The sequence below is a fragment of the Staurois parvus genome, unplaced genomic scaffold (genome assembly GCF_062004578.1).
Source record: "Staurois parvus isolate SC_StPar_1 unplaced genomic scaffold, SC_StPar_1.0 ptg000154l, whole genome shotgun sequence".
Lineage (NCBI taxonomy): Eukaryota > Metazoa > Chordata > Amphibia > Anura > Ranidae > Staurois > Staurois parvus.
Window position 1 is genome coordinate 20,273,440 of NW_028317950.1, and position 26,621 is coordinate 20,300,060.

Here is a 26,621-nt window from a genome sequence, read left to right on the forward strand (position 1 = left end):
CAAGCACTGGCGCTCCCATAGGACACTTGCAGGTTCTTGGTCTGACACATGAAGGCTCAGAAAAGAGCTCCATGAAAGAGCCAAGTTCATTCTCAGTGAGTGTGCATGTAGTACAGAATTAGATGATCTGCTTCTGATTTCTGCTGCTTCAGATCCTGGATCGGCAAAATTTCCGCTCCTGCAGAATTTCAGATTAACACCAATTTCTGCTACTTCAGACCTCAGATCAACCCCAGACACTGTACCTTCATAAATGCAGGAGTTATATATACCTGCTGCAGGGTTCAGTCATGGAAGAGTGAAGGTGTTGTTTAATGTAGGCATATGCCCTGTAGACTGCTTTCTGGGATCCTAGATGAGACAGGAAATTAATATGAATTACAGAGCTAACATGCCCACAGACCTCAGATCAGACCCAGTTTCTTTTTCTTCAGATCTTTTATCAACCCTAAACCCTTTACTTTAGCCTTCAGATTAGCCCTAATCCATATACTTCCAATGTCCTATAATCAGGCTCAGTCCATACACATCTGACAAAAAATCATCCCCGAATCCATAAACTTCAGACCTCAGGTCAGTTCCACACAGTGTACCTTGGCACTTTACAAAACAATGAGAATAAGGATGAGGGTACCGCTGTGTAATGGTGTGTGATCTTTCTGACAGTCTGGCAGGTGTACAGACTTCCTAAGCTGCTGGCGTGGTTTCACTTATCTGGGAGGAGGGTGGGTTAAGCTTTGTAATTGAAAGCCCAGGATGGGAGCTGTCAATTACAGCCAATTCAGTCGCGTGCCAGGGGTTGCCAACTCTTGAACTAGAGCAGTAGTTTCCAAACCGCAGCCTGTGGGATGGATGCGGCCCTTTGCTTACCTTTTATCTGACTGATGAGTTATCTGTTGTGAGGGATGTGGCGGCTGACTTGCTGGACGTAATATAATTAGCAAAGATGAAACAAGAATCAAAGCTGTAAGTGCAGTCCGCTGCATCGATGTTAAGAGTCCCAAAGTGAATTTTACATACATTTAGTTCATAAAATTCCAACATACACGTCACATAAATCACTCAACCTGGTGTCCAAGTGCACTCCACCCTCCAGCACTCTGGAGACTCACCGACTCACATTGCCTGTCATTTTGTGTGGAGACTGAGCCTGTGGGGGTTTATTTATTCAACAGGCATTTCTTCCAGTCCTAGAGTTATTCTGGGTTAATCCAGAGTCTGTCTGCTTTTTACCTGTTGGAGCAGCTTTAAACACAATAACACTGGTGGAGCGTACTGCACTTGCAACTTTAATTCTTTTCATCCAGCTGTGCTGGCTGTCAGAATATAATAGCTACATTGGGAGAGTCACCCACCAGGGTTGTTTAGTTTGGATGGAGAATTCTGTTAGAAAAAAATACATTTATGGTCAGTCTGCAGAATTGAAACCTCTGAAAAATAAGGTCACCCTCCTGATGATATGCAACCATACAACAAACAGGACTAGGGGGATCACTGGAGCAGGTGCATTAGGTTGTGAATTTTTTTGGTATGTAAAAATTGCTGCCAAATTTATTCATCTAAGCTTTTAGTTGTTTGATGATAGCTGTCCTTTGAACTTCCCAAAAACTGTACACTCCAGCTCACAGCATGATCATCCTCTTTGATCTCTTGTAATCTTTGTTTGCCAATAAATTAATAATACTTTTATCTTTCCAGTTGGCTTTCTCTCAGTAAAGAATCGACAAACAGAAGTATATTATAATAGAGTACCTACGAAAGAACAATAAGCCACTGCAGTTTTAAAGCCCAACTCCAGCCCAAACACTTTTTGGAATTATAAACATTTTTGTCAAGTTATTTCTGTCCTTAACACCATTGGGGAGTTGTCACCTTTTCTCTCTGTCACAACCCAACAAGGAATGAAAGGAGAGTTTGCCATTGGGACAGGAAGACATTGAAAGTAGTATTCATTTTCTTTTCCTAACAGAAGTGAGGCTGAATCTCCCCAATAGTGATACAGACTGCAATAAGGCCTGCCAAAGGTTCTAACCCTTTCCCTTTTTTGTAAAAAAAAAAGTGTTTGGTTTTTTTTGTAATCTGTTCCTCCACTTGCTATACTTCCTATCACTTCCTGTTGCTAATGGAAGTGAAGGGAAATGTCTACAACAGGGATACAGTCTGCAATGAAAATCTTATAGAGTTTCTAACCCTTCCTCTTTTACTGAAAACGTGTATTGCTGTAGTCTGCGTGTCACTTGGATAGATTTCCCATACCTTTCTGTTCTTAAAGAATCAGTTTATTTTAAGTTACCTGTTACCCATATTCAGAGTGTAGCAAATTACTAATACAGCAGCCGTGCACCCTACCGATCCCCCACTGTGGCAGTAGACGTGGGATTATCTTCCCGCACCCGATGTCATAATTTAAAAACAGCATGGCTGTGTGGGGCTCCGCCCACACAGCTGCTCTTTACATTGATTGAGTCCTGTAAATGAATGAACTACAAGTCCTGTCTGCCACCACAGATTGTAGTTCTCAGTGAACAAGAGAGCGTTTACCAGATTCTTCCAGCTTTTCAGTAACTGTTTGCAGATAGCTTTACTGAGTGTCTGCAGGAGCCTCTCATTGTACCTGCAATCTGTCGATCACAGGTGCAATGCTTTGCAGGCTCTTTAGTTAAAAAAATAATAAATGCACACATTTTGCCTGTAAAATCATGCACATATATATATATATATATATATATATATATATATATATATAATTTTTTTTTTTTTTTCTTTTACAAAAGGTGAACTTGGCCTTTAATGAATGAAAGAGAGGGGAAAGGTCCCTAATTCTGTGTTTCAAACAGACACAGCCTGAAAGGAGACTGCACTCTCTTTAGAAATCCCAGAGTGCTTTGGGGATGTGTCATGGAAACACCCTTAAATGTTTAATTAAACATCTATATAAAAAAATAATTTTATGTCGTTGGTAAAAAAAAAAAAAAAGAAACATTTCTATCAAGATTATAGTGTCCTATAAACGTTACCTGTACAAAAAAATGTTTACCCTTGACATATTTGTTCTAAGATTTCTTTTGTTCGGCCATCTCCATAATTGTTCACTTTGGGATAGCCTCTGGTTCCACCATGTTTTTTATTGGTTGCTATAGCTGACCTATACGCAAATTAAGCCCCTATATGTCTGGCCAACAAACTAGTCAGTGGAGTCACCTTGAACTGTTACTGCCTGCCATAGGACATGTCAATCACAGCGTCAACAGAGAATCCTTGCATATAGCATTGAATATTGCATTTTTGTTTAATTTAAAGTGAACTCATGATGATAGAAATTTGGGAACTATTGGTGATTAGATAGTTTATGTCCTTTAAACATAAAAAAGTAAAAAACATTTTCTTTTTTTTAATCCCCACCCTTCTTAGCTGATTCAGGAATCATGTAGTGTATATGTGGATATACTGTATCTCACAGAAGTGAGTCCACCCCTCACATTTTTGTAAATATTTTATTATATCGTTTCATGTGACAACACTGAAGAAATGACACTTTGCTACAATGTAAAGTAGTGAGTGTACAGCTTGTATAACAGTGTAAACTTGCTGTCCCCTCAAAATAACTCAACACAAAGCCATTAATGTCTAAACCGCTGGCAACAAAAGTGAGTACACCCCTAAGTGAAAGTGTCCAAATTGGGCCCAAAGTGTCAATATTTTGTGTGGCCACAATTATTTTCCAGTACTGCCTTCACCCTCTTGGGCATGGAGTTTACCAGAGCTTCACAGGTTGCCACTGGAGTCCTCTTCCACTCCTCCATGACGACATCACGGAGCTGGTGGATGTTAGAGACCTTGCGCTCCTCCACCTTCCGTTTGAGGATGTCCCACAGATGCTCAATAGGGCTTAGGTCTGGAGACATGCTTGGCCAGTCCATCACCTTTACCTTCAGCTTCTTTAGCAAGGCAGTGGTCATCTTGGAGGTGTGTTTGGGGTCGTTATCATGTTGGAATACTGTCCTGCAGCCCAGTCTCCGAAGGGAGGGGATCTTTCTCTGCTTCAGTATGTCACAGTACATGTTGGCCTTCACGGTTCCCTCAATGAACTGTAGCTCCCCAGTGCTGGCAGCACTCATGCAGCCCTAGACCATGACACTCCAACCAACATGCTTGACTGTAGGTAAAACACACTCGTCTTTGTACTCCTCACCTGGTTGCCATCACACACGCTTGACACCATCTGAACCAAATAAGTTTATCTTGGTATCATCAGACCACAGTTCATGGTTCCAGTAATCCATGTCCTTAGTCTGCTTGTCTTCAACAAACTGTTTGCAGGCTCTCTTGTGCATCATCTTTAGAAGAGGCTTCCTTCTGGGACAACAGCCATGCAGACCAATTTGATGCAGTGTGCAGCGTATGGTCTGAGCACTGACAGGCTCACCCTCCACCCCTTCAACCTCTGCAGCAATGCTGGCAGCACTCATACGTCTTTTTCCCAAAGACAACCTCTGGATAGGATGCTGAGCGCATGCACTCAACTTGTTTTATCGACCATGGCGAGGTCTGTTCTGAGTGGAACCTGTCCTGTTAAACCACTGTATGGTCTTGGCCACCATGCTGCAGCTCAGTTTCAGGGTCTTGGCAATCTTCTTATAGCCTAAGCCATCTTTATATAGAGCAACAATTCTTTTTTCAGATCCTCAGAGAGTTCTTTGCCATGAGTTACCATGTTGAACTTCCAGTGACCAGTATGAGAGAGTGAGAACAATAACACCAAATTTAATACACCTGCTCCCCATTCACACCTGAGACCTTGTAACCCTAAGGAGTCACATGACACCGGGGAGGAAAAAGAGCTAATTGGGCCCAATTTGGATATTTTCACATAGGGGTGTACTCATTTTCGTTGCCAGTGGTTTATACATTAATGGCTGTGTGTTGAGTTATTTTGAGGGGACAGCACATTTACACTGTTATAGAAGCTGTACACTCACTACGTCACATTGTAGCAAAGTGTCATTTCTTCAGTGTTGTCACATGAAAAGATAGAATAAAATATTTACAAAAATGTGAGGGGTGTACTCACTTCTGTGAGATACTGTATGAACAGCCATTTCTGCCACACAAGTGAGGACAGATAGAACATTTTTATCAAAGTAAGTTTTATGTTTTGTTGCTTTTTACTTTCTAATTCTTATAAAGAGCATTCCAGTGAGTTTCTGAAAATGACCACTAGCTGGGAGTGTCTGCTTATGCCATCATAACATTACTGACTAAGCGACTGCATGTGTAAAACATGTTGGAAGTCTTTGTTCATCTCCTGTACATCTTATTTTATGGATCAGTAAATAAGATGCTTTGTATTATGTCATTGTGCAGTTATCCGCCTTTTCTGTAAAAATCATATATTCAGCCTAAATGTGCAATGCAAAAAAATGCATCCCCAGGTAGTGCACTCCACTTATGGGTTAATTTTTTTCTCTCAAAATAACAAACATGGTATACTTACCTGCTCTTTGCAATAATTTTCCACAGAGCAACCCCAAACCTCCTCCCTTGGGGTCCCTCGCTGGCGATCTTGGCTTCTTCTCTTCTCCAAGTGCCCTCAAAGCAAGCTGCTTGCTATGGGGGGTACTTGTACAGGCTCGATCGTGAACAAGGTTGTGGGTGTCTATAGACACACACAGTGAGGCTCAGCCCTATGCTCCGCTTCCTCCTCACAGGATTTGACTGACAGCAGCAGGAGCCAATAGCTCAAAGTCTCCTTTGAGAAGGGAAAGAGGGCAGAAGAGCTACTGCAGACAGTTACAGTGCTGGATCAAGATCAGGCTCAGGTAAGTATTTAAAGGGGGGGCTGGGTGAGCAACATTTGAAAGGTTTTGTACCTTAAGGCAGAGAATGCGTTTAAAGTAGAAAAAAAAACCAAACGTTTTTGCCCTTATAAACACTTTAAGGCACTTTTCCAGGACTGATAACAAGATAGTCGCAGAGCTCTTTCCAGGTCTGGGTAAGGTGGCATTGCGTCAGTGCTAGCCTTGTCTCTGAAGACTCGCTTAGTGAGAAAGATGATCAGGCTGAGCACTGGTAGCCATCATGATACTGGATTGCGGAACGGTTTAAAATTTTCTGTTGGATTTAGTTGGAAAAGGTTAGTGCTGAGTGATTGAGCACTGTCATCCTCTGCTGGGTTGAGTGACTTGTGTTCTGTGCTTACTGTCTCACCTGCAGCATTGAGGGATCGCCTTCCCACTGCTGCTCCTGCTTGCAAGAACCATATCAAACTCCGATCTTCACTCCATTCCTGCTGCCCACATACAGTGACTTGGCTAGCTGTGGCCATCTGACCCTACACCTGTTAACAACAGTTGGCTTTGTGAATACCTGGGGGACCTGCTACATGCAATGAGCTACCTTGCCTTACCACCTTGACTGTAACATGCCTGATTCTAGAAGTGGGGGACAGTCCCACTGTCCAGGTGCCCCAAGCTCACACTCCACTAATGGCTCCGGTTCTGCTTGCATCGTGCCTGCTGATGCGGCTGACCTCTGAAGCCCAGAATTATCAAGCGAAAAAATGATCACTGTAATTTATGCTGGTATATATTATTAATTACAAAGAAGAATTTGTGGTCTATTGTTTGCTTATCCATGGGGTTGATCTTAAACCTTATTTACCAAGCTTAGAAAACTATTTTATAAACATACCCTACTGCTTTAGTAAATCAATCCTCATATGTATATGGTGAGCAGTACAGTTATGTAATTTAAAGTCTAATTCATTTGTTGTTGCAGGTTTTGATTCTTCACAGCAACTTCTTAACTCACTTGGTGCCCAAATCATGCCAAATTCTTGATCTAGCAACCCTTAAGGTAAGTGTGTATTTTTAGTCTACTAGCTCAGTGTTTTCTGTTCTTGATGTTGGGCAGGTCCTCAGAGGTGGGAGGTCAGTCCTACAAGTCACTTTGGTTGAGTCAGAGTTCACAGAATGCATAAATTAAAGACATGCAGTACAAGCGGATAATTTAATTGTGATGGACGTTTTGGTGCAGATAACTTAATGAATTAATCATAGCTGACACACTTTCAAACACATCTGTCATCTCTGCTTCTATCCCTTTTGTTTAGTGTAAGTTTTGACTAGCAGTAAGGCTTAGGTTCAGGTTAAAGTGTATGTAAAGGCAATCTTTTTTTTTTTTTTTTTTTTTAGTTAGTTTTGGATAGGATAGTGAAATGTTAGACCCCTTGTCAAGTTATTTATTGCTGTCTGAGTTCCCACTGGGGAGATTCAACTCTAATTTGTCCTGGTGACCATTGACGATGAACAAAATGTGAAGAGAAATCTAAACATTTTGAGCTTCCACCAGACCAAGAAGTGAGGGGAAAATGATTAATGGGGAAACCTGTGACAACTGTCTAACATGGGAATTACATTCACTTTAGAGAAATTCTTTATCATTTCCTGAGATGAAGGAAAATCCCCTAACGTGATGTCGGGAGGTAGGAGAGGTTTAACCCTTACCTACTCTTTAGAAAAAAAAAAAAGCTATGACTTTGGTACTAAAAAGAGTTGTGTGCCACAATTTTATGAAACTACACTCTGGTTTTCAAACTCATACACATAAAACTACATATATTTATACATACAGATAATACTTCTAAAACAATCAGTGCTCTAAAGAGATTACAGAAAGGAAACCCCTACAGTGAGGGTGTTATGGCTGTGGCAGTTGTGTTCTAGATTACACATTTGTTATGAGGGAAATAAATGAATATCATCTGGTGAAAGAGAATTCGTAGATCAAGGCTATGGCATTTGAGGAAACATTTAAAGTCATGGAGGGTTGGAAAAAGCCTGATATGTGAAAAGATTTTACACCGAATGGGAGCAGCCTGATGGAAGTCCTAAATAAGTGTGTGAGTAGTAGATTTCTTTGTGAATACATTTTCTAATGGTCGTGTACCCAGACACTACAGAAAGTCTAAGTTTCTGCCAGTTTGTTTCTCTCATGCAAAACTATGCTTGTTTTATTTTAGGTTCTTGATCTCCATGACAACCAGATTTCATCTCTTCCTGCTGACATTGGTCAGCTTACATCTTTACGGGTAAAGAAGACACTTAAAATTTGATTATTGGGCCAATGGAATATGGGGCACCTTGGTTAACGTATATATCTACACTGGCATTTAGAAACACATATGGAGTGCCATCCTTGGGGTACAGAAATCTGTGTGCTGCATTGAAATAAGTCATGTTCTTCTATGAATTAGGCAGAAAAAAGGCACATTTGATAAGGTAGAGCAAGAGTTAAAAAGAAAACAAATGGCATTGGGTTCAATGAGGCTATGCTCAATACAGTAACTTAAGGTAACAAATCAGAATTCAACTGTTCATCAATAGTCTTAACATCAAAAAACTGATTCTGATTGGTTGTTATATTTGACTGCATCTTTCACATTAATAATCGGCTTACTTATTATATCCTTTGGCTTCTTAGCCTTGTGTATTGGGAAACCATTGTTCATGTCTTTCATTTTCAGGTGCTGAACGTAGAACGCAATGCCTTAAGGACACTCCCTGACTCCATTGGGGACCTCGTCCAGCTTCAAACCCTTAATGTGAAAGGCAAGTTTTTTACATCCTTGTAAACATCTTACCATAAAGAGTTTCGGGGTATCCTACAGCTTTGTTTGTGGGGAAAAAAAAGTTGGCATTATCAAGACCCACCATGATACAAATCTTGACATGAAGTAGGAGTATGCAGAACCATTCCTGGATTGTATTTTGAATATCATTCTAGCAAGCTACACATTTTAAACTGAAACATTTTAATGTAATGTTGATAAAAAAGTTACAGCCAAGGTTGTTACTTGTTATTTACAGCAATTTATGAACACAAAATCATGGCATCTCACTCTTCTTTATTTAACTAGTTCAGCTCTTTGGATGTACTACGTACGTCCAAAGAGTGCACCCTTAAGCAGCTATCAGCCTGTACCCATTTTTGTTCAGTCATCTCTTGGCTTGAAAGTGAAAGTAATGGGGCTCTCCCTCATGTGCTCTGCTTCTCTTACCAGTAGCATAGGATCACAACTGCCAACTTCAGGATGAAGCGCAGGGGGAGACCAAGGCACATCCATGCCTCAATCTCCCCTGTACTGAAAGAAACAGTAAGCGATGATGATTTTGTCACTTCCGGTTTCAGATTCTCCATTTCCTGGATGGCACAGCCAGGGGAGCATCTATCTGAGCAGATCTGTGCTCGGTTAGATGCTGTGAAGGTAGGGGAGTCACTGCGGGTCTATTATACCCTTAAAGGAGAAGTACAGCCAAAACTCTTTTGGCCGTATGTCTGTGGATCACAGGAGTGCAGTTCGTTCTGCACTTCTATGACCCATTTTCACCTGGACTGAAGCCCACTGTCAGCTGATGTCACTCAGTCGGTCCTGGCTGGGGAAACATCCTGGCTTTTACCACTTGCTCTCTGGAAGATTTACCCCCCTTCCTGACCAGGTAATTTTTTGCAATATGTCGCAGTGTTACTTTAACTGACAATTGCACGGTCACACAACGCTGTACATAAATTAAATTTATGTAATTTTTTTCCCCACAAATAGAGCTTTCTTTCAGTGGTATTTGATCACCTCTGCGGTTTTTATTTTTTGCACTATAAACAAAAAAGGCTGACAATTTTGAAAAAAAAAAATATATTTTTGACTTTTTGCTATAAAACATATCCAATAAAAAAATTTTAACAATAAAATTTCTTCCTAAATTTTGGCCAAAATGTATTCAATGATATCACATGGGGAGGGGGAAGTTATTAACCCATTGTGCTAGCAATAAAGCAAATTATAATAAAATGTATTTTAAAAATTACCGTAACCCCTCTTGCCCCACACACAACCGCAAGTGCAAGCCCAGGGTGTGCTCGTGTTTGTAAACCACGGTTTTAGCACACAGATGAGACATTAGCACAAACGTCAGATTGAGAGAAATAATTCTAACACAAGAGCTTCCGGTTAAGTCTAAACTGATTAGCTGTAAAGGCTTTGAAAGCGTCACGTATGGAGATTTTTGGGTATCGTGGTTTCTTGCGATATCACAGGCGCATGCAAATTTAAGACTTAACACGTTTGGTATCTTGACGCAACTTCATCTTCTTCTGGTGTGTGTTTGCATTTGAATTATTTTTAATATATTTTTTTCTGAAAATTTGAGTTTGATAAACAGTTGTGCAAATTTCATGCAATATGAAAAATTACATCTATCATCTTTTTATTCTACAAGGCCTCTGCTTTCAGAAAATATATAATGTTCTGGGGGGGGGATAGGTATTTTTGTGTCCAAAAATGAAGATTTTTACATGAAATGTACCGTATTTTTCGCTCCATAAGACGCACCTGACCATAAGACGCACCTAGGTTTTAGAGGCGAAAAACAAGAAAAAAAAATATTCTGAACCAATGGACTGCAGACACAGTACAGGGGATGAGGGGATGACCAGAGACTGCGGACACAGTACAGGAGATGACCAGAGACTGCGGACACAGTACAGGAGATGACCAGAGACTGCGGACACAGTACAGGAGATGACCAGAGACTGCGGACACAGTACAGGAGATGACCAGAGACTGCAGACATAGTACAGGAGATGACCAGAGACTGCAGACACAGTACAGGGGATGACCAGAGACTGCGGACACAGTACAGGAGATGACCAGAGACTGCGGACACAGTGCAGGGGATGACCAGAGACTGCGGACACAGTACAGGGGATGACCAGAGACTGCGGACACAGTACAGAGGATGACCAGAGACTGCGGACACAGTACAGGGGATGACCAGAGACTGCGGACACAGTACAGGGGATGACCAGAGACTGCGGACACAGTACAGGAGATGACCAGAGACTGCGGACACAGTACAGGAGATGACCAGAGACTGCGGACACAGTACAGGAGATGACCAGAGACTGCGGACACAGTACAGGAGATGACCAGAGACTGCGGACACAGTACAGGAGATGACCAGAGACTGCGGACACAGTACAGGAGATGAGCAGAGACTGCGGACACAGTGCAGGGGATGACCAGAGACTGCGGACATAGTACAGGGAATGACCAGAGACTGCAGACAGTGCAGGGGATGACCAGAGACTGCAGACAGTGCAGGGGATGACCAGAGACTGCAGACAGTGCAGGGGATGACCAGAGACTGCAGACAGTGCAGGGGATGACCAGAGACTGCAGACAGTACAGGGGATGACCAGAGACTGCAGACAGTACAGGGGATGACCAGAGACTGTAGACAGTGCAGGGAATGACCAGAGACTGTAGACAGTGCAGGGAATGACCAGAGACTGTAGACAGTGCAGGGAATGACCAGAGACTGTAGACAGTGCAGGGAATGACCAGAGACTGTAGACAGTGCAGGGAATGACCAGAGACTGTAGACAGTGCAGGGAATGACCAGAGACTGCTGACCTTTGGGGAGGGAGGGGGAGCGGGTACCTGAATTTGACAGGTACCCGCTCCCACTTCCGAGGAGTTGTCCTTCCCTCTTCTTCCCGGGCCGGCTTCTGTGACAGCCGGGTGCCCACTGCGCATGCGCGAGAAGCGCTGCGCTTTGTGAATGGCCCAGCGCCTTCTGGGACCTGTCATGTGTCCCAGAAGACACCGGATCATTCACAAAGCGCAGCACATGCGCAGTGGGCACCCGGCTGTCACAGAAGCCAGCGCGGGAAGACTGTGCAGCGCTGGAGCGAGGAACAGGTAAGGCCCTGCAGGAGAGAACAGCTGAGCGGCCGGCCCGGTATTCTGACATGGTGGCGGCAGAAATACCAGACCGGCCGCTTTATATTCGCTCCATAAGACGCAGTGACATTTTCCCCCCTTTTTTGGGGGGAAAAAGTGCGTCTTATGGAGCGAAAAATACGGTACATATCATTTTACATCAAAATGAAAAAAAAAAATTGATCCAATGCTGAACTAGTTAATCATAAATTCCAAAGGCTAAAAACAATTAAAACCCATCCAGCTAATGAATGCTTCTCGTGCAAAGTGCACTATTTTTCAAGGCAGTTGGAACTATCTTCACTCACAGTGGAAAGAAAAAATAAAAATAAAAAATAACTTACAGTAATGTGGTTGCACAAATATGCATATTCTTAAACTAATACTTTGTTGAAGCACCTTTTTATTTTATGACAACATTCAGTCTTTTGGGGTAGGAAACTTATCAGCATGGCAGATCTTGACTTGGGAATCTTTGCCCACTTTTCCTTGCAAAAATGCTCCAAGTCTGTCAGATTGTGACATTTTCCTGTGCACAGCCCTCTTCAGGTCACCCCACAGATTTTAGATTGGATTTGGGTCTGGACTGTGGCTGCACCTTTCCAAAACTTTGATCTTCTTCTGGTGAAGCCATTCCTATGTTGATTTGAAGGTATGCTTTGAGTCACTGTTGTACTAAAAGGTGAAATTCCTCTCCATCTTCAGCTTTTTAACAGAGGCCTGACTAATAATAATAACAACAATTATTATTATTGACTGATATTTGGTACTGTTTGTAAGTCCCTCCACCTTGACTAAAACCCCAAACCCAGCTGAAGAAAACCAGTCCCAATAAAACCTTGAGGTCTCATCAGATCCCAATTCAAAATGGCAACCTTACATTCTGCTAGCGGTGAAACAAACTATCGCAAAAGCCTGGAAATACCAGTTTGTCTCCTTCGTGGAGGCCCAACGCCACTTAGACAACTTTATTACTGAAAAGCTTACTAGCATTCTTTTAGACACACATAAAAAGTTTTCTAAAAACGTGGGCCCCATGGATACAATATGCTCATCCCTCCATGCGTCCCCGGAAAGCTACACACCACTATAGACATTGACAGCCCTGAGTTTCTGGTCAGGGTGTCCCCTACATTCTCCATTTCTCCTATTTCTCTCTTAATCCTGATCTGTTTCTTTCCTTCCTTCTCTTTCGGCCCTCCAATTTGGGAGACCTTGGTTACTATGTTTCCTGCCTATCCTCCGTGACTCTCACATCCAATTCCAGAGTGTCTCCACATTTACAGTTAACAAATAATTTACACTTTTCCCCTTAACCCTCCCCCCCTTTACCTTCCCTCTCCCAAATATCCTCTTTTCATAAAATGTGTATAGTTACTGTAAACTTTGCATGCACTGTGCCATATTCATAGAGCTTTAGTTCATTCACCAGTACTGTCTCTTATGATTTACAGCAGCACTCTGAAATTCTTTTATATGTTGGTTATTTTTGTACATTTGTTTTGGTTTCATCATGTATTCTATAAAACTTATTGAAAGCAGAAAAACAGCTCCAAAGCACAATGCTGCCACCACCATGCTTCATTGTGCGTATGGCGGGGTTTCTTTTGGGGGGGGTTTGGTAACATGTAGTGTTGGTTTTGTGCCAAACTTACAAAGTTCAATTTTGGTCTTATCTGACCATAACACGTATTCCCATATGCTGTTGGCAGACTTGATGTAGGTTTTTGCAAACTGTACTGGGCTTGGATGTTTTTCTTTTTTTTTTTTTTCTTTATTATAAAGGTTATGCATCTTAACAGACAGACACATTTAAATTCACATATATGAGGGTCAAAAGCCATCAAGGACAATGTGAACCAAAATTCAAACAAGCATCTCATGAAAAATAGATGACTAGCAAGAAAGAATGACTGAATGGGTGAAATATCAAGTCATATATTGTACAATGTGGTACAATATGCAAAAGCATGATGTTACCCAGCCTTTCCAACTTTTGGATACAGGAAAAGGGCAAGCATAGGGTGCCCGAGGGGGTACCCTGGATCAGATAGAGACAGGAAAACAAATTATGGGAAAGCTAGAGAGAGCTACGTGGCAATCTTCTCAAGGGAAACTATCAGTAATGGGGGAGAAGAAAAAAGAAAAAGGGGACAAGATGAAGGGAAAGAGAAGAGAGGACTAAACTGAAAATCAGCTATTACCAGTAGCAAATCCAGGTACCTGCCGGCTTTAGCCAAAATTAACCAAATAACTGTTGGTATCTAGAGGACAATATAAAGTCATTCCAATAATATTTTTTGGTTTTGATCAGAGTTTTTGTCTTCGAGAGCTGCTGTAAGGTCCTCCATCTCTTGAATATCATCCACTCTGGCAACTGGATGTTTTTCTTAGTATGGAAAGGCTTCTGCAAGCACTGCTACTAGCCACATATACAGCATGACAAGCACTGGTACCAGCACTGTTGGAGACACTGTTATAAGCCACATATACAGCCATCACAAACACTATTAGAAGTACTGCTACAAGCCATATATATAGCCACAATTATGGATTAGTTCAGGTGTGTTCAGATCCTAGTCCGAACTCGCCTGGGCTATCCTGCCAGAAAGTTGACACTGCACACCACCAGTCATAAGCAGCAGAGGCATTCCCTGCTTGAAGCTGCATACATACCAGTGGCATGTATACATGTGGCTGCAGGGTGGGGAATGACTCGCCCGCTTATGATTGATGGTGCATAGTGGCAGTTTTCTGGCAAGATAACCCAGCCAGGTTCAGACTAGGATCTGAATATGCCTGAGATTATCCCTGACCACAATAAGCACTGCCACAAGTCCTGCTAATAGCCACAGCAAGCACTGTCACAAGCACTGTTGCATTGCTACAAGTCACATATACAGCAGCAATAAACAGCATTGCTGCAAGCCACATGTATAGCCCATCGACCCAAAATGTCACTACAGGAACACATTCAGTTATTTAATTTAGACTAAAAAGACCTCCTACATTAGTAACTGCATTTAGTTTGGCTTCTTCCTGTAAAAGCATTTTCACACAATCACCTCGTTGATACCTCACTTAAATAATTTTCACTCCCATAACTTTCACTGCTTTTACATACCCATTTTGTCTTTCCATAATATAATTAATAAAACTTTCTGATTCTGTTCCATTTTCAATTGATCTCAAACGTTCTTGAATGTGCTCCTTCAATATTCGAATCGTTTTACCTAATAGCTACAAGGGCACATTATACAATAGACCATATACAGTATCTTGTGCGACAAGTTATCAATTCTTGAATGCATTTCATGTATTCGCCTAAGTCATCGGATTTAGTTTCATCATATAGGGGCATACAGTGAAAGAGCCACAACAATAGTTCTCTTTATGATGCATTTTTGACAACCAAGTTTTTCTTCTTTTAAAATTAAAATTTTACTCCTCGCCAAATAATCCTTGTCTTACACTTTCTAAATGCAACCATTGGGCAATTTTCTGCTTAATACTTCATTCGGCTGAACTATATGCCAGTTCTTTTTAATACTTTAATTCTTCCCATTGAAGAGAATTAAGAAAAAAAAGAGAATTGATCCTTCTCTTTTTCTTTTGTCTCATATTCTTCATTAAACCCTTTCTATCCTGGCTGCATGCTTTCAAATAAGCCTGTTTTATCACATCCCTGCCATTATCTCTCTTCTCGAACCTTTGACTGAGTTTTACTGCCTGTTGAAAAAAAACATCCTCTTGCATATTATTTTTCACATTGGGTCATCTAATAAATCTAATAAAAGATTTATTAACTAATTATCCAAATAAGATTACAACAATCATATGACATACATAGTACTCATGTACAGTGATCATTAGAGGTTATACAGGCTTCAGATGACTATTATTAATAATATAACTGAATACAGATACATATTTGAAAGTGGTGACCCAGACCCCACAACCTGACAAAAGAGTAGCATCAATATCCTTAGTTCATGTGGCATTTCTTCAGTTTTATCTGGAATACAAGAAAAAAAGGTTTCCCATATGTGTTGCATTATGATGGTGCAGAGAGGGAAGGACAGGTTTCTGGGTGTATTATCCATTGGTTCCAAAGTGTTTTTTTTTTTTTTTTTTTTTTAGTACCTAGCTGTATAATGGTCATATATAAACTTTTTAAGTGGAAGAGTGGTGGTGATCTCATGTAGGCATGCGTTGAAGGTTGGGGAGGTAGTCTGAATCCAGGTGCGTGCAATCAGTTTACAGGCAGCAAAAAGGTTCTCATGGAGAAATACAGTTGAAAATGTATCTATTTAACCACTTGCCTACCGGGCACTTATAGCCCCTTCTTTACCAGGCCAATTTTCAGCTTTTAGCACTGTCGCACTTTGATTGACAATTGCGCGGTCATGCAAGATTGTACCCATAAGAAATTTTTATCATTTTTTTCTCACAAATAGAGCTTTCTTTTGGTGGTATTTAATCGCCGCTGGGCGCTTTACTTTTTGCGCTGTAAACAAAAAAATTGCAAAAAATTTGTGAAAAAAATTTTTTTCTTTTGTTTTTATTATAAAATTTTTCTATTATAAAATTTTTCAAACAGGTAATTTTTCTCCTTCACTGATGTGCATTTGATGAGGCAGCACTGATGGGCGGCACTGATGGGCGGCACTGATAGGCAGCACTAATGAGGTGGCACGGATAGGCGGCACTGATAGGCAGCACTAATGAGGTGTCACTGATAGGTGTCACTGATAGGCTGCACTGATGATGGGTACTGATATACAGCACTGATAGGTGGCACTGACTGGCATCACTGCTGGGCACTGACTGGCGGCACTGCTAGGCATTGACTGGCACAACCGCTGGGCACTGACTGGCAGCACTGCATTGATGGGCACAGGTGGGTGGCACTGCTGGGCACAGGTGGGTGGCACTGCTGGGCACAGGTGGGTGGCACTTCTGGGCACAGGTAGGTGGCACTGCTGGGCACAGGTGGGTGCACTGCTGAGTGGCACCGCTGGGCACTAGTGTGCAGCACTGCTGGGCACAGGTGGGCGGAACTGCTGGGCACTGATCATCAGGGCACTGATCATCAGTGCCCTGATGATTGGTGCCAATACCTGCTCTGACAACTGCCGGTTCTCAGCAGTACTTTCCTCGCGCTCTGACAGTGTGAAGAAAGTGCAGCCGAGAACCGGCAATTGCATTTCCCGGTGATCAGCGTGTCATTGGTCATGGCTGATCACGTGGTAAAAGGCCGCTGTGTTTGGCCTTTTACCACATCACGTGATCAGCTGTGTCCGTAGGACACAGCGATCATGGAGATCGCCGGATGCGAGCCCCCAGGGGCGCGCAGGAGAGTGCGTTTTGGGAGGACGTCATATGACGCCCTCCCAGAACTAGCCGGCCACAGTGTAGCCGTCATTCGGCTATCTGCGGTTGGTAAGAAGTTAAATGTTCGTGAAATGGCCCAATAAACCTTTGCTTTAGATTTAAGGATATTGGAGAGCCATTTCTTGCATATTATTACTTCTGAAATAAATAAATTGGCCATTAGGGACTGCTCTTTTTACATGTGATGGAAAATAACTTTTCTGGTGGAGGAGAGTATTGGATGTTATATCCTTTCTATATCCACATATTATGAAATCATTTCCTTTTAATTTTAGGTCCAAAATGATGCTTCTCATCCATCATAACAAGCAGTCTACATCATGTTGACAATATTGCTTTTCAAAGTAATTCAAAAAGTCCTCAAACTGATCCCTTTTACCGTTCCGTATAATAATGATTACATCCACACAGCAAATCCATGATATACAGATAGGTCCATATATATTTGGACACAGGCACAATTTTAGTTTTTTCAGGTTTTTAGCAAAACATATTCAAACTATAGTTATATAATGGATATGGGCTGAAAGTGCATACTCTTTGGTTTAATTTGTGGGTATTTATAACCAAATTGGAGGAAGGGTTTAGGAATTACAGCTCTTAAGAGTAGCCACCCCCATTTTTCAAGAGACCAAAAGTAATTGGACAATTGAATCAAAAGCTGTTTTGTGGCCAGGTGTGGACTACTCCTTTTCTTCATCAATTAAGCAGGTAAAAGGTCTGGAGTTGATTCTAAGTGTGGCATTTGCATTTGGAATCTATTGCTGTGAACCTACATCATACATTCAAAGGAGCTGTCCATGCAAGTGAAACAGGCCATTGTAAGGCTTCAAAAACAAAATAAATCAATCAGAGAGATAGCAGCAACGTTAGGAGTGGCCAAATCAACAGTTTTGTACATTCTGAGGAAAGAAGAACACACTGGTGAGCTCAGCAACATAAAAATGCATGGACGTCCACGGAAGACAACAGTGGTGGATGATCGCAGGATCCTCTCTGTGGTAAAGAAAAACCCATTCACAACATTTGGACAAGTGAAGGACACTCTCCAGGAGGTGGGCATATCATTGTCAAAGTCTACAATCAAGAGAAGACTTCACAAGAGCAAATACAGAGGGTTCACCACAAGGTTCAAACCATTCATAAGCCTGAAGAATAGAAAAGCCAGATTAGACCTTGCCAAAAAATATCTAAAAAAGCCAGACCAGTTCTGGAAAAGCATTCTTTGGATGGATGAAACTTAATGAAATTAATCTGTACCAGAATGGCGGGAAGGAAAAATTGTGGAGAAGGCTTGGAACAGCTCATGATCCAAAGCGCACAACATCACCTGTAAAACATGGTGGAGGCAGTGTGATGGCAGGGGCATGCATGGCTTCCAGTAGCACTGGGTCATTGGTTTTATTGATGATGTGACAGAAGACAGAAGCAGCCGGATGAATTCTGCAGTGTTTACAGATATACTGTCAGCCCAGATTCAGCCAAATGCAGCAAAGTTGATTGGACAGCGCTTCACAGTAAAGATGCCCACTATCTCCAGTTCTATTTATACTAGTTCTGGAATCCCTGGCAATTAAGATTAGAAGCCACCCAGATAACAAGGGCAATGTGTATGAGGGATAGGAACATAATTGTGTGCTTTTCGCTGATGATATCCTCATGTTAATCTCTTCCCCCATTATAACCATTCAGAATCTACTTATTACCTTGCAACAGTTTTCCACACTATTGGGCCTTAAAGTGTTACTAAACCCAGGACCCTGCATATACTATATCTGGTCTTCCACAGTACACAGAACATTGAATTGCAATTATTTCAATAAATATAACCTGCTATACACCTTTTCTCATCATCAGTTAGAGCTGTCTTGTGACTTCTATCAGTGTCCAGCTGAACACATGTTAAAACTTGTAGGAGGTGTTTTCATTCTGCTGTGGGAGGATGCAGAACCCCTGACCTCTTTCTGGATAGTGCTGATTGGCCCTGTGCTGATCACATGCACTCTCCCAAGAAAAATAAAAACCTCTCTAGCAATACACACCAAACTGAGCATGTGCAGAATGTCTCCACATGATATGTCTTATCAGGAATCAGGAGGGGGACACTGGAAGAAGGGGAGGATCAGAAAAGTCAGGATCAAACAGCGTTTTTACACAATGCAAAGGATTAACCCCTTAGGTTCCACAGTGAGTATAACAAGCATGTTTTACTGCATATACAGACTGATTTTACTGTTGTGGGTTTAGTAACACTTTAAAGTAAACCAATCCAAATTTCAGGCATTGAACATTTCCTTGGAAGCCCAGACCCTTCTCAATGTTCAGGGATGTTTTCAATTTTAAATGGGTGACTGGCACCCTTCCTTACCTACACCAAAGGAATTACCCTCCATTATGCAAAAACAATTGTGGTTTGTCAGAATTTATTCTGTGAAGATAGTTCTGCCTAGAATCTTCTACTTGTTTAGGACTTTACTGATAGGGATTTCTAGTCATGACCTAAGTCTTTCAAAATAAGGTATTAAAATGTATATGGGGAGATAAGAGTGATCAAAAGAACATTAGGTGTAGGCCGGCTAGTCTGGGTCTAGGTTGTTTATCGATATTAGGCGTTCCCGGATCCCTGCTGTTGGTCTTGCCTTCTTTTTCTTTCTTTTCTTTTCTTTTTGTCTTTGTCTGTTTTTTGTGCGGCGGTAAAGATCTGCCTTTTGGTTTCACTGTATTTTTAAAATTTTCTGTGCCATTGACAGCCCCTGTATGGGGGTGTGCCTTTTGCTTCAGTTCTTTCTTGTTTAAAATGTGTAAAATTAATAAAATTATTGAAATACAAAAGAACATTACATACTCCTAAGCCAAGAGGAGGTTTGGGAGTACCTGATTTGTTCAAATACTTCCATGTGGCTCAATTGTTGCAACTTATCAAATTCCATTTGATGCAACTAATCAAATTCCATTTGATACAACCGACTCCCGCATTGATGTCAATAGAAACATTTTCTTGCGTCCTGAAAAGAGTAGATCATCCTATGTGGTTACCCAGCATGGTTAGACCTAAGATTTTATGCCTGTCATTCTCTTTTGGCCTTTGAGACCGTCTCAGCATGCATGAGATATAATTTTCAATCTCCTTATGGTCCCTTGGTCCCCATATTAAATAACCCTGCCTTTTAATCCAGGTCTTACACCTAATAATTTCCAGTGGTGGACAAATAAGTGATTTAGTCTAGGGCAGCAGCATACCAACGTGGTTACTTGCTATTTGCCTAGGCCGAGGCCTACCACACTCCTAGGCCGAGAACTACCACACTACCACTGCACCTGGCCTGGCAGGGCCTGCTGCGGCCTACCACGGCACACCCCCCCCCCCCCCCCGACATCCGAGGGGAGCCTGCAGCTGGCCTAAAGGAGCTTCACCCGCACATCCCCATCCACACCTGAAAGCGTGAACCGAAGAGGGCCTATTTCCACGCAGTTGAGCCCAGCAGATGATCTCGGCCTGGTGAGGCCTACCACCGCCTACAACGACGCGCCCCTGCCCGGACCTGAAGCCCATCTGTCTACCCCCTGTGAGTACAGCCAGCGTGGGAGAGGGCCCGACTGCTGTTTCCGTGGTCCCTTAGCCCCTACTACACCCAACTCCCACAGCGGATGCCTACCCCTCACAACCTTTTACTAAATCTCATCTCTACCACCTGGGAAACACTTCTACAGCTGATGTCCACCCCTCATCTCCTCAAACCAAACTTCATCCTACAATCTGGGACTTGCACAAACTGGAACCTGTAGCTTGATTACAACCATGCTACTACCCCCCTGCACCGGCGCCTGGCGCCATGGATCCCCTGGGGCCAGTACTACCCTTGGCCACAAGTTATCTAACTGAACTCAACCCATCTTGAACCTAAGCACGAGAACTCTAGCTGCAGGAAGATACAACGAGATACTGTACTGTACGTTGGACTATCTGCAATCAAGCACCCTGAGAAACATTCCACCACACCTGACCACCACTTCATATACCTTCCTAAAATGCCTCCTCTACTCCTCCTCCTCATACTCCTCTCCTCCGTTCCTAAAATCTCTTTTCTCTCTGCTCCACCCAAACAACTGTACATCTCATCTTCACTGTTTCCATCTCCCTACTACGGCTCTCATCACCTCCTCTTGATATTCCACTCTCCCACTGACCCGAATGCCATCACTGGTAGACATACGCGCTCATGTACATCCCGCTCCCATGCCACCTTTCTCACCCTTCTTCTTCTCCTAACTTCTGGGGACATCTCCCCGAACCCTGGTCCTCCACTACCTCGCCCACACACAAGGCATCCTCTTTCTTCCATGACCTGCCGCAACCCCCTCAATCTAATACCTGTCCCTTTGCTCCCCAAAACCACCCTCCCGTTTTCATGTGCACTCTGGAACGCCCGATCGGTTTGCAACAAACTTACCGCCATCCATGACCGCTTTGTCTCCCGCTCCCTTAACCTCCTAGTGATCACTGAAACCTGGATCCAAGCTACTGACTCTGCCTCCCCTGCGGCACTCTCTTATGGAGGTCTCATCTGGACCCACTCACCCAGACCCAGCGGTCGGAAAGGTGGTGGGGTTGGTATGCTCCTGTCACCTCAGAGCACCTTCCAAGTACTCCCAAACCCTCCCTCTCTATCCTTCTCTTCTTTCGAGACCCACTGCATCCGGCTATTCTTTCCAATCTCTCTGAGGATTGCAGTAATCTATCGGCCTCCTGGACCCGTGTACTTCTTTCTCGATGACTTCTCCGCCTGGCTTCCCTTCTTTCTCTCCTCCAAGCTACCCACCATCATCCTTGGAGACTTCAACATCCCTATCAACATCGATAACCCGGCTACATCCCAACTCCTCCACCTCTTCTTTTGCACTCGCACAGTGTATGCAGTCCACCACCCACTCCGACGGGAACACCCTAGACCTTGTCTTCTCTCATCTCTGCACTCCCAACAACCTCACAAACACCCCTTTCCTCTCTCTGATCACAACCTCATTACCTTCTCCGTCTCCTCGTCCTCAAACACCTATCCCTCCAAACGTCAAACTATCACCAGCAGAAACCTCCGCAACTTGAACCCTGCCCCTTTCCACTCTGCAGCTGACCAACTTTACGACAGCATCCTTGCCCTGTCCTGCCCTGACCTGGCCACTACTGTTTATAATAACTCGCTGTCAGCCACTCTAGACTCGCTAGCACCCCCAACAACACGTAGCATTAGACCTCGACCGCTACAACCCTGGCAGACTGACCACACCAAAATCTGAAACCGACACAGTCGTGCGCTGGAGCGACTATGGCGAAAAACCAAATCCCAACAAGCGTTCACCTGATATAAATCTGCCTTCCTAACGTACACTTCCTCCCTTCATGCTGCCAAGCAAGCCTACTTTGTTACCCTCATTAATACTCCAATCCATTAATAATCCTCATTAATACCTCCAATCCTCGCCGGCTTTTCTCTACTTTTAACTCTCTACTCTCTCCGCTCCCACCTCCACCCAGTACCTCACTCACTGCCCACGAGATTGCTAACCACTTCAAAAACAAGATCAACGCAGTTCGTAGGGACATCGCCACTGCTCAGACTTCCACCCCACCTAGCATTCCTCACACGAAAACCCCTCAACACTCCACTCCTTCGACCTCGCCACTGCTCAGACTTCCACCCCACCTAGCACTCCTCACACTAAAACCCCCTCAACACTCCACTCCTTCGACCTCGCTACTACTGAAGAGGTCACCAAGGTCTTCTCAGAAGCCCGCCTCACCACCTGCCCCCTTGACCCTGTCCCCTCACAACTCCTACGATCACACTCTTCTTCCATCCTACACTCCCTCACTCACATCTTTAATCTTTCCCTCTCTACTGGCACATTCCCCTCCCCTCTAAAGCACGCGCACATCACTCCCATACTTAAAAAACCCACCCTGGATCCCACTAACCTGAACAACCTAAGACCCATCTCCCTGCTGCCATTTACATCCAAACTCCTAGAGCGCTTAGTCTATAATCGCCTGAGTTCCCATCTCACCGACAACAACCTCCTTGATCCCCTACAGTCTGGCTTCCGCCCCCTACACTCCACCGAAACTGCCCTACTCAAACTCACCAACGACCTGCTTACCGCCAAAACTAATGGCCACTATTCAGTGCTCCTACTCCTCGACCTCTCTGCGGCTTTCGACACGGTTGACCACCCCCTCCTCCTCAAAAAACTACACTCTCTTGGCCTCAGAGACTCCACTCTCTCCTGGCTCTCTTCCTATCTATCACAGCGCTCCTTCAGTGTTACCTAAAACGATGCCAACTTGGCATCTCCCACCACAAAGTAAAGCGCTGAGCAAACTGTCGGCGCTATATAAATCCTGTATAATAATAATAATAATAATAATTGTGTACAGCTGAAATTTTTGAAGGCAAAAAAATCTCAAATCAAGTTAATTTACTGGAACATCTAAAGATCAGTTTTGTTAGTAATTATTGTAAAGAGGCATTCACCTCTTTAAATTTACTTTGCCACACCTCTTGGTGTCTACGCTATGTGTGTTAGCAACTTTTTATATTTTTTTGGAATGCGAGAGAGTCACATTAGATATAATAACCTCCAGTGAGCACTTGGGCACATCTTTATCATTCACCTCTGTTTGCAGTGGACAGTTGGGATGATTTTCAAGAGCCTCTTCTCTCCATCTGATGTAACTGGCTTGTGTTTGCTGTGTGGTTTAGTTTTATTGGCAATGGGCAAAATGGTATCCCTAAAGGCATGTGCTGATGGATTCATTAAGGCGCCGTGAACTTGCAGTAAGAGATCCTGTAACTGGTTTGGCTCACCTGTTTAATTTGATCAAGTATGGGACACATCACTTGCTTCATACTAACTTTAAGTGTTTTTTTCCCTCTTGCTCCAGCAAATAAATTGAAGATTCTTCCACCAACAGTAGGGGGGCTACGCTGCCTCCGCACTTTAGACATCAGGGAAAACAGACTGAATGAGCTGCCCCCAGCCCTGGCCAATGTCCGCACTTTAGAGGTAAGCAGATATTTTTGTTAAATTGTGTTCACCCGTGAACAAGGTGGGAATTAAAGAGAAACTAAACTTCAAAATACTTATCTGCTTCAGCGGTCCCATGCCAGCGTGGTCCCTACGCACATGCATAAGAGTGCAGTCATTCCAGCACACACTCACTGTATAGCTCAGTGTACTTTTTACAGAAGACTGTGATTAGGCAGGCAGGTTTATTTTATTGCAGAACAGACATTCCGGGGTTTATTTACTAAAGCTGGAGAGTCCAAAATCAGACTCCCTTCTGCATAGAAACCAATCAGCTTCCAGGTTTCATTGCCAAAGCTTCATTGAACAAGCTGAGGTTAGAAGCTGATTGGTTTCTATGCAGAAGGGAGTCTGATTTTGGACTCTCCAGCTTTAGTAAATAAACCCCTCCATGTCTCTTCTGCAATAAAGAACCTGACTGCTCCTTTGTTTTTTTTTTTTTAGACTTTAGCTCCAGTTTAACTATAACTGGATTAACATAATAATACCCTGTCCCTTGTTTCAGCATTAGCCCAACTCTAGCCCCAATTTATTTATTTTTTTTGATAGCGTGAAGTAATCTTGAAACTCCTGCCAAATTTTGATTGCTGGCTATTACCCCTTTTTCCTAAGAACAGGAACGGAGAGTAAATTTACCTACTTCCTTTTATTTTCAGTTTTAAGGGAATGTTCCCAGTGGTGGCATAGATATTAGTGACACACTGTAGTAGACTGAGGATGGTTTTGTACCTCTGTAATGATTGTATTGCTGTCTGTGGCTCTGTAAGGAAGATTTCCCCATACAGTGAAGGTATTTGATCCCCTGCTGATTTTGAATGTTTGCCCACTCACAAAGAAATGATCAGTCTAAAAATTGAATGGTAAGTGTATTGTAACACTGAGAGACAGAATAGCAACAAAAAAAATCAAAAGAAATGCATGTCTAACAAATTATGCACTGATTTGCATGTTCATGAGGGAAATAAGTATTTGATCCCCTATCATTCAGGGGATCAAATACCATATTTTTCGCTCCATAAGACGCACCTGACCATAAGACGCACCTAGGTTTTAGAGGCAGAAAACAGGAAAAAAAAATTCTGAACTAATGGACTGCAGACATAGTACAGGAGATGACCAGAGACTGCGGACACAGTACAGGAGATGACTAGAGACTGCGGACACAGTTCAGGGGATGACCAGAGACTGCGGCCACAGTACAGGAGATGACCAGAGACTGCGGCCACAGTACAGGAGATGACCAGAGACTGCGGACACAGTACAGGAGATGACCAGAGACTGCGGACACAGTACAGGAGATGACCAGAGACTGCGGACACAGTACAGGAGATGACCAGAGACTGCGGACACAGTACAGGAGATGACCAGAGACTGCGGACACAGTCCAGGAGATGACCAGAGACTGCGGACACAGTACAGGAGATGACCAGAGACTGCGGACACAGTGCAGGAGATGACCAGAGACTGCGGACACAGTGCAGGAGATGACCAGAGACTGCGGACACAGTGCAGGGGATGACCAGAGACTGCGGACACAGTGCAGGGGATGACCAGAGACTGCGGACACAGTGCAGGGGATGACCAGAGACTGCGGACACAGTACAGGGATGACCAGAGACTGCGGACACAGTACAGGGATGACCAGAGACTGCGGACACAGTACAGGGATGACCAGAGACTGCGGACACAGTACAGGGATGACCAGAGACTGCGGACACAGTACAGGGATGACCAGAGACTGCGGACACAGTACAGGGATGACCAGAGACTGCGGACACAGTACAGGGATGACCAGAGACTGCGGACAGCACAGGGATGACCAGAGACTGTGGATAGTACAGGGGATGACTGCTGACCTTTGGGGAGGGGGGGGGAGCGGGTACCTGAATTTGACAGATATCCGCTCCTACTTCCGTGGAGTTGTTCTTTCATCTTACCTGTTCCTCTATCCAGCCGCGCGCTGTCTTCCCGGCTTCTGTAATGGCGCTCGGCATGACAGCCGGGTGCCCAGTGCGCATGAGCGAGAAGCACTTGCGCTTTGTGATTGGTCCGGCGGCTTCTGGGATCTGTCATGTGTCCCAGGTGCCGCCTTACCATTCACAAAAAGCACCGCTTCCTGCGCACTTGGCACCCGGCTGTCATGCCCACACTACAGAAGCATGGAAGACCGCGCCGCTGGATAGAGGAACGGGTAAGATGAAAGAACAACTCCACGGAAGTGGGAGCGGGTATCTGTCAAATTCAGGTACCCGCTCTCCCCCCCCTCCCCAAAGGTCAGCAGTCATCTCTATAAGGTCCCGCTGTAGAGCTGAGCGGCCGACCCGGTATTCTGACACGGCGGCAGTGGAAATACCGGACCGGCCGC

The 26,621-nt window shown here is 43.5% G+C and overlaps 1 protein-coding gene across 3 annotated transcripts in view; it reads left to right on the top strand.

Annotated features, from left to right (window-relative positions):
* The window catches only part of LRSAM1 (leucine rich repeat and sterile alpha motif containing 1), a 107,046-nt gene that overhangs the window by 25,348 nt on the left and 55,077 nt on the right, over positions 1–26,621 (top strand). For all 3 annotated transcript variants that reach the window (XM_089675185.1, XM_089675188.1, XM_089675187.1), the window contains exons 5-8: positions 6,778–6,855; positions 8,021–8,089; positions 8,525–8,609; positions 24,114–24,235. In XM_089675185.1, the coding sequence (XP_089531311.1) occupies positions 6,778–6,855; positions 8,021–8,089; positions 8,525–8,609; positions 24,114–24,235 (354 nt within the window). The remainder of the gene's footprint in view (positions 1–6,777; positions 6,856–8,020; positions 8,090–8,524; positions 8,610–24,113; positions 24,236–26,621) is intronic.